Raw genomic sequence first — 12,482 nt, 5'->3', positions numbered from 1 at the left:
GAACCTGCAGCTGCAAAGAAACAAGTCAGTCACCTGCAGGCTTGCATGGCGGTCTTCTGGCGACGTGGTGGAGTCTTGAGAGGACAAAACAGCCCTGATTTTATTCAAGTTTTGTTCCATCTTTTCCACTTCAGTCTCAATGGCCTCCACCTCCTTACAAGTGCGTGGCAAAACAGACACACAAAATGACTCTTCAGTCAAACATGCCTCCAAAAATGTACCATGTCGACAATAATACTGTTTCAAAGAGTTTCAGAGGTTCAAAGAAAAAAAACTCAAAAATGAGGTGCCTTGCCATGGATCACCAGATAAATTAAATTTTGATCAATTCATTTTTTTCTGAGGTTTTGAGTCAGAATTAAATTAAGGATAATGATTGATTTGTGTTTGGTAATCTGCTTAAGGACACAGGGGACAGAGGACAGGACATGGGTGAGGAGGAACTCACTGCGGCGGCGTGCTGGTACTGTGACAGCTGCCCCACAATGCCTTGCTGCATGGTAGCAACATGCTGGTCAGCCTGGGCCAGCTGCTCCTCCCGAGCAGCCATGTCACACACAGAGGAGATCTCCTGCAGCACGGTCGCAAAGCCCTGCAGAGTCCGCCTCATCTGCTCAGAGTCATCCAGCACCATCTGCATAGGACACACACACACACACACAACACTCAGAGCTACCACATAGAGTCCCGTTCAGCTCTTACAAAGCACACTCTGTGTGTGTACATACTGTAGGCTACTGGACTCAGTCAGACAGTTGCAAGTAAAGACCCGGGTGGGCCACTGCTGTTAGAAAAGCACTTATAAAAACATATTGTTTATACTTAATACACTTAACCTGTGAATTTGAATCCAATAAAACTTTTAAAAATTGAAATTGACATAAAAATATAAAACAAAATTATTGAAATAAACAGCTGTGTGAATAGGTAATTTACAAAATGCAAGCCATATGTTACCCCTGATAGGGGTATCTGATAGATCTATGAATATATATATCATAGCAAGCAGAAAATATTCAACTTTTGAGTTTTGACTGCAGCTTTCCAAATTTTAAATACAAGTTACAGAGATATAAATTAATTGTCACTGATTGATAGCTGGGCAGTTACTTCCCCTCAGAGTGTAGGGGGAGCAAACAGTGGGCTGACCTGCAGGGCGCTGACATGGCTGGCCAGGCACTTGGCACTGACATAGATGCATGGAGCAGTCAGCCAGTCATGGGCCTCGCTCAGCCAGCTCTTAGAACTCTTGATCATTTCCTCATGCTCCTGCAGGCAGGTGTGGATCTGCAGGGCCAGGACAGGCATCATGTACTACAGCACCACATTATATCTACATACATCATGTACTACAGCACCACATTATCTCTACATACATCATGTACTACAGCACCACATTATCTCTACATACATCATGTACTACAGCACCACATTATCTCTACATACACCACGTACTACAGCACCACATCAATGTACATCTTGTATCAAAGCACTGCATCATACTGAAAATACTGACAAGCAGATATAGACTTCACTCCTCTGATTCAGTCAGGGGTATACAGTGTATGCTTTGTCATTACTAGCAACAGAAACACGCTTTGCCTGACGCAGATTAAAATCTCCTATATAAGGCCTGCGAGTCAATCTCATCTGAACTAATGCTGCAAGCAAAATATTAACAGTACTTCTTTTTGCTGCCTAAACATGCAAAATGTCTTGTGGCAAATTCTTGTTGAGAATGTTATCCATTAATAGTTTTTCTAGAACAGGTTTACCAGGTCTAATCAAACAGTCACACACAGAGAGTAGAGTTACTAGAGTGCTGCAGCCAAGTTTCAGATGAAATTGGGAATGCTGGGAAATGTAGGCCTATGGACCTTGCTGAGGAAGGTGGTCCTCTGCTCTGCTTGCTTGGCCACATGCTGGTAGAGCTGCAGTGGCTCCATCAGTTTATCGGTCAGGATCTGGGCCTCCTCGGGATGCTCCTCTGCTAAGTCATGCACCTCCACCTCTAGCGCCGCCATGCGTGAGTGCCATCTGTCCAACTCATCCCACACACGCTGCCCATACAAACCACACACACACAAAGCCAATGTCACAAAGACAAAGGAAGGAAAAACATAGTTGGAAGGTTTCTAATAACAATATACCAACAGTTTCATAATAGCAACTGGTTGTAACAGGTAGATGCTCAAACCTTGAAATATGCACCAAAGACCCTTCAACAGATTTCAAAACCAGTAATGAATTTGTTTGGGGAATATAACAGGGGCATGCTTGTGATAGGCCTTAACAGAATCTACTAATGGCAAATGAGGTTTTCAACTGTCATTGTTACAGGTATGAATTGGTGGAATACAATAAATAGTGGAGAAGGGTAGTTCTATCAGTATGGCTGTTTGATCAATTAATCCACAGTCCCCTTTACATAAGTAAAATATGAAGTGACACAGGGTTACACACCTTCTGTCTACTCTCGGCCTCAGCCACCGTGAAGCTCTTCTGCTCCAGCAGGGCCAGCACTGACTGCAGCCCCACCCTGATCTCCTCCACCCTGCCACCCAGGCGGCAGAGAGGGCCACTCTTCTCCATCGCTTCCCCAACCTGCAAAGCAGCAGAGAGACAGGGCTCACTGTACCAATGCTGGAGCATGGGCCTCTCCATGGTCCACAACAGGAGATAGGAAAGGTGCACCTTTTTCACCACAGCTTCTCTTCTTTTCATGGGATATAAATATCATGTGCATCATAGTACTATGGTACACTATGCGCATCATACTGTAGTTCTATGGTTCTAAAATGCATGTAATGGGACATTAGAGCATTGGAACAGACAAGACCACCGTCAGAGCTGGCAAAAAGTGGATGTCAAAGAAACAAAGAGCTTAAGTTTAAATACATCATGAGTTAAGAAATTTCTCCAGTAAAACCTTAAATATGCAAATATGTCAGGAAAAATAAGACCTATAAAGTTCACATGCGACATCCTACATTCAGAGACAAGAGAGGAAGAAATGAGGTGGCCAAACTTTCATCTCTAGCCTAACAGCTGCAAACTCCAGGGACTTTTCATTACACATCATTTGCCTGGCTATTTCATGACTCGAGACAGTTTGACTCGGAACGCTGAAGTCAGTCATCTTTGAGTAATTTTAGCCTGCAATTCAGAGATTCTTACATTGCCATGACAACAGTCCTAATGACAGAGTTATCAATAGACTGAGCAGGGCCTCCACTACAACAGAACCTGATTCCAGCAGCACTCTCTGATTAGAGTGCCGTTGAGCTGCAGGTGTGAACCTTGTAGAGGACCCACAGGGGGTCCAGCTGTCCTTACAGCAAGGTGTTAAGACCCTATTACATTAAGCCAGCTTGTGGAGACTCAATGGGTTCGTCAGGAGAAACTGATTTTTAAATTTCAGGGCAGTCATCTACCCACACAGTCCCGACGGGTCATCACATTGAGTTTCTGCGATAAGAGCAAAATTAAAATTCCAGAAAAGTGGGATTGATTTTTAAAATTAGTACATGCTTGCTTCTTCTCAGTTTTGAACAGCAAACAGAGACATGTAGTTTCCACTAATTCCCAAGGTGTTTTCTGTTCTCTTGCAAAGCACTGGATGCTTTTGTTCCAGTATTTTTTCTGTGTTATGACACAGGGTTTTCTCCAATCAGGTTTAGTAAACATTCTTCCCTCTCATGAAAGTTAAAATTATATACAGTGTGTTTTGCTTCTGTTTGCTCCCCACTCCCTCCTACTGTAACACATTGGTTCCTCAGGTACCAACAATGTTAGCTTCATGTACTACAGCTTTAAAGAGCACAGGAGAACCAACAAGATTCCAGGGAGTGGGGACACTTCACAGAAACATAAAAACTATGCATTGGAAAGCTCTCCTCATTTCAAAGGGCCTTCATTGATCTGTAGTGCCTGAGACAAATGATGCCTACTTTAAAGCCTATTTCAATCAATTTGTGTAGAGCGAAACAAAATGACAGGATCTGCACAACCTATAAAGTTCTTTCTTTCTCTCTCTCTCTCTCTCTCTCTCTCTCTCTCTCTCTCTCATTCTCTCTCTCTCCATACCTTCTCCTCCACCTCTTGCAGGGAGCGAGTGACCTCCTGCAGTGGCCCCTCAATCTCCACAGGGACCAGGCTGTACATGTCTGAATACTTCATCCTCAGGTTATCCATGATGCCTTGCAGGGCAGCCTTCTGGGATCCCAACTGTGTCTGGACCTCCTGCAGAGAGAGGCACACTATATGAAATATAACGTACAGGCTACTGAGTGGCTCAGCTGACAAGGCGCTTGTCATGAGAGCAAGCTGAGCTCTACATCCCAGGTTTGATTCCAGCTGTGTTGTCAGCCAACAATGACCAGGAATGCACAGTGGTAAAGCAAAGTACCTTCATTACACTGAGGAAGGGGTGGATTTGTCAGCAGATTTCCTCTTTCCTGGCTACTCTAATGCACGCTGTAACTCATTAGACACCTATGAGTCATTCAGATGGCATCACCTGATCAATGTCTATCCTTAATTTGGTTCTTTTTCCACTATAATGCTCTATGGGACCTGCAATATGAAAAACAGCATTTGGCTGTATGCAAGTGCATCAAAGGATTGCTTTCCTCTTGTTTCTGCGCTGTTGTACAAAGGTTATCGTATAAGAACAATTCTAAAAGGAAAAAGCATACAAAAGCATGTACAAACACGAGTTATTGAACACATTTGGAAAATTCACATACACACACATAGACATAATTGAAAAAAAGGGTTGTATACTAGTATGTCCAGAATCCCCACACACACACACACACAACATTCTTGTTTGCCAGCCCTTCTGCAACTGATATGTACTCTCTCCAGAAAAGAAGATCCTGTACCTTACCAACCGCAGAGGTAACAGTTTTGAAGATGTCAAAAGTCAAACTCCCAGTCTCTTGTGGCAGCTTCTAATCAGTTTCATATTCAAAACTCGAACCTCCATATGCATTCAGATCCTTTTGATGCTGTGCCCCTTAGCATCAGCCTTCTTCCCCCTCCTGGCTAACAGAGAAAATACACTGCATCTACTGTCTTCTGATCCCAGATGAAAAATCAAACTAAACCATTTTGTGCAAAAGCAGACACCGAAAAAGGGAGTTTGACACTCTTGATGGAACAGGACACTAGACTTTCCCATGAGGAGGTGTGAACAAGCAGACCTTCAGCAGAGAGCAGGTGCACTGCTCTGAGAAAGTTCCTTTTTTTTTGGAAGGGAAATGTGACATCAGTACAGGCCCTGAGATCCAGGACCTGGAGTATCCACTTACAAGGTAAAACACAAAGGAGGTGCTCCCCGGGTCCTTTCAGACTGAGAGCCCCTCTGTGGGGGCGGGAGAGTGCAGGGAGCTGGAGATAAAAGCCTGATCAGAAATGTTGGACGAGAGTCAGGGGTTCGGACACAGTGACAGCGCTCCTCACATCTCGCTTACGAGGAGTGGGACAATGCGGTAGGGAAGATTAGCTGAAGGAGAGGCAGACTAAAAGCCAACGACATCTCCGCTCAAATAATGCACTTCATTTGGCGCCCTTTCAGAATAACGGTCACTCGCTACCGTTATTGCTATCATCGCAGGTATGAAACACGACACTTGCCGTTGCATGAAGAACTGAGAGATACTGGAAACTGGAAACCCTCATTTACACAAGTAAAATGCTAAAATGCTAATTGCAGATTTGGAGAGTGTTTGGAAAGTTGTTTTTTTATTGTGAATTCCACTGGTGGAGATTATCCTTACTGGTTACATGCTGGACAAACACCGCATTGTGTTCATAGAGGGGGACGGGCTACACTTGCTCTCATTAAAATGGCATTACTCATGCATCACCGGGCAGGAGGAGAGCGCATCTTAATTGGTCAAAGAAAATCTAAGTTGTTTTTGTTTAATCACAAAAAAGACCTACTTCGGTGTACAATGATAAAGATTGTGAAATATCATAAAAAATAATGACAAAAACAACAGGACTATACTCCAAATGGATAGCTGTTAACTGATCGCAGTAATAGCTGAAAATAATCACATTGAAATACCTTGAAGTTTATAATAAAAAATGCCAAAATCTTCTGGACATAACTGAATTCAACCGTTATTGAAGGTTTTTTATTCTGATACTACTCAGGCTGAAAAGCAACAGCACCTGCCTGAAGCACAGTTTCTATAAATAAATGTCATTCCCTTGAACTTTATAAGAAAGGTAAATCAGAGACCATGTTACACTTGTTCACTCTGTGGCTTAGCTGATGTTTCCCACAGAGCTTTTTCACAAGGGACCACCATCGCAGTACGCTGTGATTTAAGAAGGCTGTGCGGCCGGGCGTTTCAGTCAAGAGTCTCTCAGCGAGAGTCACCCACCTGCAGGTCCTGAGTGCTGGGGAGGTTGTCCATGACGGTCAGCAGGGATATGGCAGCCACCAGCCACTCCTTCACCCCGCGGATCTCTTCCTTCACCTGCTCCCGTTCCTGCACCTCCAAGTGCGCTGCCTGCCGCCCCAGCATGCTCTTCTCTTTCAGGCTGAAGGAACAGGCGCAAAGCCATTGATTTATTTCCAACAAAACCGTTCCTGTCACAGCGCATCAGCACAGGTCAGGTGCACATAGCAACAGGCTCCTGACGAAGCTCAAATGAATTGAATGCAGAGTTACAGCGTACAAGAAAAAACAATAACCCTTAACCTCCGCCCTACCTCAAAAGCGTTTCAGCTGTGTTTGTAGAAAGTCAGATCCTATATCACCAATTCCTTTCACTTACTCCACACGAAGAAACATTTGAGGATCGAGGCAACAGAGATCTGTGTCAGTGAGGGTGTAGACAGTTAGCTAGTCCTTCATGTGTGTCCGCTTATGTGTGCGTGCGTGTCTCTCTGGAATGTGGGGTACCGTAGCGCAGTGCCAGCCCACTTCTCTCAGTGAGCTCATCAGAGTGTGTCAAGCAGGGCAGAGCCCATCTAACAACACCAGCACTGCCACCAGCCCAGACACAAAGGAGCTGATAATATAATAACGGCAGTCAGCTGAACTCACAGATACTGTTAGGGGATGATTCACAGAACATGATTCTGCAAGACAATGTAACCTTAGCTGAATGTCTGTGAACACAAAACCAATGGTATAATCATGTGGTACAAACTTGTTCAGCATCTGTTCTTTATTCAACAGAATGGAAGAATGCCTCTGGCATAGGGGGATATTGAATCACCAGGACCATAACAAACAATAATAGACTGCATACCTCTACCTGTCTAAATGGATTTCATAGCAGCTTTTAAATAGAATCATTTATTCCCAACACATGAGGTTTCACCCAAAGTTTCATTTAAATGCTTCTGTAATTTTTTGTTAACCTATTCACAGAGAGACAGACAACCAAAACAACAGACAAAAGTCCACCTGAACCAAACCTCTGCATCACACAGGAGTTGTAGAAGTACAAGCATCACAGGAACACATGTGAGAATATCTTACTTCCTGTAGCGGCTCTGCATTGCCTGCAGCTCCTGACAGAGCTGGATGGGCGGAGTCTGTTCCTGATGGGCGGGGACACCCAGCAGACGGGCCACCCGCAGCTCCAAAGCAGTTAGTGCACGGTGCTCGCAGTCCAGCCGGTCCTGGTACTGCTCTGTGCACACTAGCAGCTCCTGCAGTTCCTCCAAGGGGATCTTTACTCTGGAGGTGTCTGGCAACTCATCCTGCAGTTGGTCCAGAACGATGGCGGCCCTCTCCAGCTAATGCATGCCAACACACACACATACAACAGATGGCCTTCATTCTGGTCTTCCATCCACATCACTCTGAGAAACCTGCCAATTTACCCAGTTAACCACACTTAATTAAAATAAATGCCTTTTCTACAGCTCATTATAGATCTCACCAATACTCTGCACCTCTTCAGGGGATAATGGATTGCTCATATTAAATCTGTTGCTTAAAAGTTATTGATATTACTCAAGTAAAAGGAAACTATGCCAACACATTAAGCATATTATTAAAATAATCTAATTTATCAGTGTGGATGGGTTTCTATACAAGGGGTTTTTTCCCCTTGTATAGAAACAATAGGGCATGAATGTTGTTTTTGAGGACTAATGCAATCTTTTAAAGAAGCTGTCCCTTGGGTCCACATTGTGTCACGTGACTCACACTCTTAGTGATGTCTCTCCACTCTGCTCCTCTTTGGTCTGAGCGTGCCTTCAGGTAATGGGCACAGCGCTGTAGCTTTGACCACTGCCTCCAGAGGGCGGTCACAGCCTCCTCCCTGCTCCCACTGCATCTCCTCTCTGGACACCACTCCTGTAGCTCTCCCAGCTTCCCAGTCAGGGTGTCCACATCCAGAACCAACGCCTTCACAGGAATAAGAAGAATATCACTGAGATGCCAAAGGAAGGCAGTATGTACTAATCTAAGAATGACATGTTTGTGACCATGTTCAATAGGTTTACAAAACATTTTTTAAATTTTGTTAAGGTTAAGATTCCAGACAAAATACATATTAAATAATACATTATGAGCTTTATTAACTACACATTACTATAAAACACCATCACAAAATTTGCCGCAATACTATTGTACAAACCTTAAGTTTTTCCTGCTGCTCCAAGTATGCTTTGTAAGAGGTTGCATTGTGAGAGATGCACTCTGCAAGTGTACTCTCTATTGTCTTCAAATGCTGGCAGATCTTTTTGTGAGATTTTGTGTAGCTTTTCTGATTTTTGGTACACCTAGAGGGCATTAAAACAAGACCTTAAAACTTGCAGTAATTTCCTCCTAAACTAATACTAGAGCACTGATTCTTAATCCTGCTCCTGGGGCCCCCCTGCCCTGCACATTTTCCATCTTTCCCTGCTCTACCTACCTGACTGAATTCCTCAGTGGCACTTTTGATTAGCTGAGCACACCTGATTTAATCAAGAGCAAGAACACTAATTTCAATCAGGTGTGTTTGGAGCAAGGGCAGATAGAAGATATGCAGGACAGGGGGGCTCCAGGAGTAGGACTGAGAAACACTGTACTAGAGACTGCCCTTACAGAAAATGTGAGGCAAGGGATTACGATGAGAGTTTAAGTGGGCAGCATGCTTAAGATGACAATAATTTATTATGAATAACTCCAATTCCATTTTAATAACTTGCAGTGAATTCCTGCAAAGAAGTCTGTGTTAGAGACTGAATGAGAGAGAATGAGTAAAACTGTACAGAGAGCTTAGTCTAAGAGAGAAGCAAGCTGTAACAATAAAAGCTATCAGATGATTTATGAGCACTGTTCAATGACCTTGTAGCTCCTTAAGGAGTAGGATGACAGTGTGTGACAGCAAGGCTTCTGACTGTGCCAAAGAGAGGGCAGGTTTACCTCTGCAGGGCCTCCATTCTGAGCCGGGCCTGGGCCTGCAGTGTGGAGACCCGCACCAGGAGCTGACTCAGGACTTTGATGTGAAGCTGCTCTACCTGCTGGGAAGAGAGGCAGGCATGCTGGGGGACTAAAGTCTGGACCTGGTTGATGTGGGACTGGAAGTCTACGTCCAGGGCGGCCAGAGACCGCTGGGTGTGCTGCAGCTCCTCCGAGCAGCTCCCGATACAGCTGAGAGGGAGGAGCAGCCTGGACTCCGCCTCCTGCAGGAGCCTGACGGCACCTCTGACAGCCGTGCTGTAACTTCGTAACATCTGCCGCACCTGGGACAAGCAGTTCTGGAAAGGTAAAACCCATTCAACAATCAGAGATCAAGGCTAAAATGCATTCAAATGCAGACAAAAGTACTCATTTGTGTCATACTTTGATGTATGGAGTAAAAAAATAATTTTGACCATTTATTCCACCTAGACCTGAGCTAGGAGTTAAGAACATTTGCCTGCTAGGATGTTAAATGTATACACATACATGACTGCTGTATGCAACTGTACCTCATACACCAGGACCCTGTACAATATCCCAAAGTACAGTAAATACTTGTTTGAGTAGATAATAAAAACCAAATGAACTAAAATTATACTGATTTGAATGTTCTACATAATATTGGATAACTATTTTGGTCAAGTTATCGTTAAATGCATTATGACCAGCATTTATTCTTATTTAGGACATATTTGAAACAAATTTTATTCACACTTATTCACACTTACACCCAACTTTACACTCAATTTACATTCAGTTACTCTTACGCATTAATTTTATTTCAAAAATCAAACAGAACCTACTGGAACCTTCTGGAGATGATAAATCTGATTTGGAACATGGTGAATAAAGGAACCAGTGTGTACATTAAATTAGTAAGCAAACGCAGTTTTAGTTAGAAACAAAACTAAACGTGTCAAGGAAAACCTACCATTTGGCCTTCACAGCCATTCACAGTCCTCTTTGTCAGGTCTGCCAGGTCACTATGCTTTCTCTGTCCCTTTTCTCTGGCTCCATTCCTATGTTCTAGAGCCTCCAGCACCCGTGCTCTAGATTCTACACTCTTCCGAATAGTCACACACTTCAAGAGCTCTCTGTCAAGGGCCTGCTCTGTCAGCTCCACTGGGATTGGCTGCTCCAGCTGGCTACTAGCCTGTTTGAGGAAGTCCACCATGGCTTTGTACTCAGTGGGGTAATGGAGGCTCTTCTGAAGCACCCACTCCAGAATCTTGACATCATTGTGGACGGTCAGCTCCCAGGTGGAGAAGCTGTCCGTGAACTGTTTAAGTCTCTGACGCTCACAGCTCAGTTGGGATGGGTAGAGATCCGATGAGATGTTCTGCAGCTCTTCAGCGGCCGCCTGGCAGTGGCTCCTGATCAGCGGAAACTGTGTGAGGAGAGCTTGGCAGCTCTTGTACTGCTCTTCTTTGTCGATGCTTTCATCTTTCATTCGAAGGACTTGCTTCTCCACGTTTTCTTTCAGATCCTCAATACGCTGCCTGTGGCGTAAATATTTTTCATGTTCCTGAGCTTTATGAGCTAATGCATCTACTTTCTTTTGCAGCTCAGCAATCACAGACAGCAGCTCTCTCCTCTTGTCCTCTCTGCAGTGACGCAATTGGTCCACCTGATACTTCTGCTCCATTATCATGTGTTTTATGGGCTCTAAAGCACACAGGGAGTCTTTAGTAATGGGGAACCTAAACTTCTTCAACTCCACTGACATCTGCCTCAAACTATTTTCCACTAAGGTGAGTTTTTTCATTGAGGCATCCTGTGCTTGGAGAAGCTCTTCCAGTTCCCGGCAGTTTGCCTTTTCATAACTGATGATGCCTCTGATATTCTCTTGAAGGCTCATGAGTTTGTCGTTCAGGTAACAGTTCTCATCAATATCCAGCTCTGGAGCAATGTCTCTGCTCCTCATCAGAAGTGCCTCAGTGACTGCTGCCTGTTTGTCTGCTTCCCTCAAGGTCTCCTGGAGCTGGCGGAGCTTGCGCTCCAAGTCTGATATGCTGCCTTTGCCATTAGGCTCCCTGGCAGTCTCTTTTTGGGTGTGAGCCACCACCCAGGAGTCCACATCAGCAATTTGCTCAGACATTTTCTCTCTCGATTGCAAGCCGGACTCCATCACCTGTAGAGCACGGGCTAACTTCTCAGCAGTGGACTTGGCCAGATCCTCCAGAGTGTCCAGTGAGGACATCACCATGGGGATGTCCTTCTCGTCCAGCTCGGGCGTAAGTTCTCTCACCTCCTCCACTAAAGACTCCAGCTGGGATTGCTTCGCTGAGATGTCGGACTGCAGCTTCTTCAGGCCTTTGATCTGACTGTGAACCTCCTCTGGGAGAAGCGCAACCTTCTTCTTCGCCTCAATGTCACTCTCTGTCTGCTTCGCCCAGGTGAATGCATCGTGCATGACCTTCACGATCTTCCCCAGGGTTGCATTGCTGCTGCTGGGAGTTTGCGTGGAGATCTGTGCCTGCAGGTGTTCCAGCTGTTCCTTCACACAATGGAGGGCCTGCACGATGTCCTTCTTCTCCTTCTCTCCATGAGGACTCTCAGAAATAGCCTCATAGCTGCGCTGCAAGTGAAGGTAATGCTGGTCGGCGGCGGTCAGAGCAGAGCCTATGGCCATCAGCTGTCCCGCTCTCCGGCTGTCCCACTGCACCGGGGAGGGCTGAGGAGGGCCCAGAGACTCTCTCAGACTTTCTAGCTGGCTGCCAAGCTCTTGTGCTTCTAGGAGAAGGCCACTGGTTTCTTGAATGTGGACAGAAACATGATGCAGCATTTTCTCTGCCGCTCTCTCCAGCGCTCTCCACTCCCCCTGTATTTGCTCCAGTTGGGTCTGTGCCACTGCCCTGTCTGCTTGGTTCAGGTGGGGACACAATTTGGTATGCGTCTGGAGTAGCTCTCCTATCACAGTTCTCTCCTGCTCCAGGTCCTGCAGGATGGCACGGAGTTTTTCTGCTTCAAGTGAGCTGCTTTCCACAGGGACCCTTTACAGACATGACAGAAGTATGTTAATTAACAAATATTTATGTACACTGAGAAGCATCA

General features: G+C 45.0%; 1 protein-coding gene across 1 annotated transcript in view; it reads right to left on the bottom strand.

Annotated features, from left to right (window-relative positions):
* The window catches only part of syne2b (spectrin repeat containing, nuclear envelope 2b), a 118,700-nt gene that overhangs the window by 59,096 nt on the left and 47,122 nt on the right, over positions 1-12,482 (bottom strand). Inside the window, exons 57-68 of the mRNA XM_036542304.1 lie at positions 10,360-12,421; positions 9,390-9,724; positions 8,617-8,761; positions 8,184-8,384; positions 7,509-7,768; positions 6,399-6,558; positions 4,087-4,242; positions 2,464-2,604; positions 1,878-2,060; positions 1,150-1,287; positions 449-634; positions 34-153 (exon numbers count right to left, since the gene is read on the bottom strand). Coding sequence (XP_036398197.1) covers positions 34-153; positions 449-634; positions 1,150-1,287; positions 1,878-2,060; positions 2,464-2,604; positions 4,087-4,242; positions 6,399-6,558; positions 7,509-7,768; positions 8,184-8,384; positions 8,617-8,761; positions 9,390-9,724; positions 10,360-12,421 — 4,087 coding nt within the window. The remainder of the gene's footprint in view (positions 1-33; positions 154-448; positions 635-1,149; positions 1,288-1,877; positions 2,061-2,463; positions 2,605-4,086; positions 4,243-6,398; positions 6,559-7,508; positions 7,769-8,183; positions 8,385-8,616; positions 8,762-9,389; positions 9,725-10,359; positions 12,422-12,482) is intronic.

Source organism: Megalops cyprinoides, chromosome 12, assembly GCF_013368585.1.
Source record: "Megalops cyprinoides isolate fMegCyp1 chromosome 12, fMegCyp1.pri, whole genome shotgun sequence".
Lineage (NCBI taxonomy): Eukaryota > Metazoa > Chordata > Actinopteri > Elopiformes > Megalopidae > Megalops > Megalops cyprinoides.
This window is presented reverse-complemented; position numbering and strand designations above follow the sequence as displayed.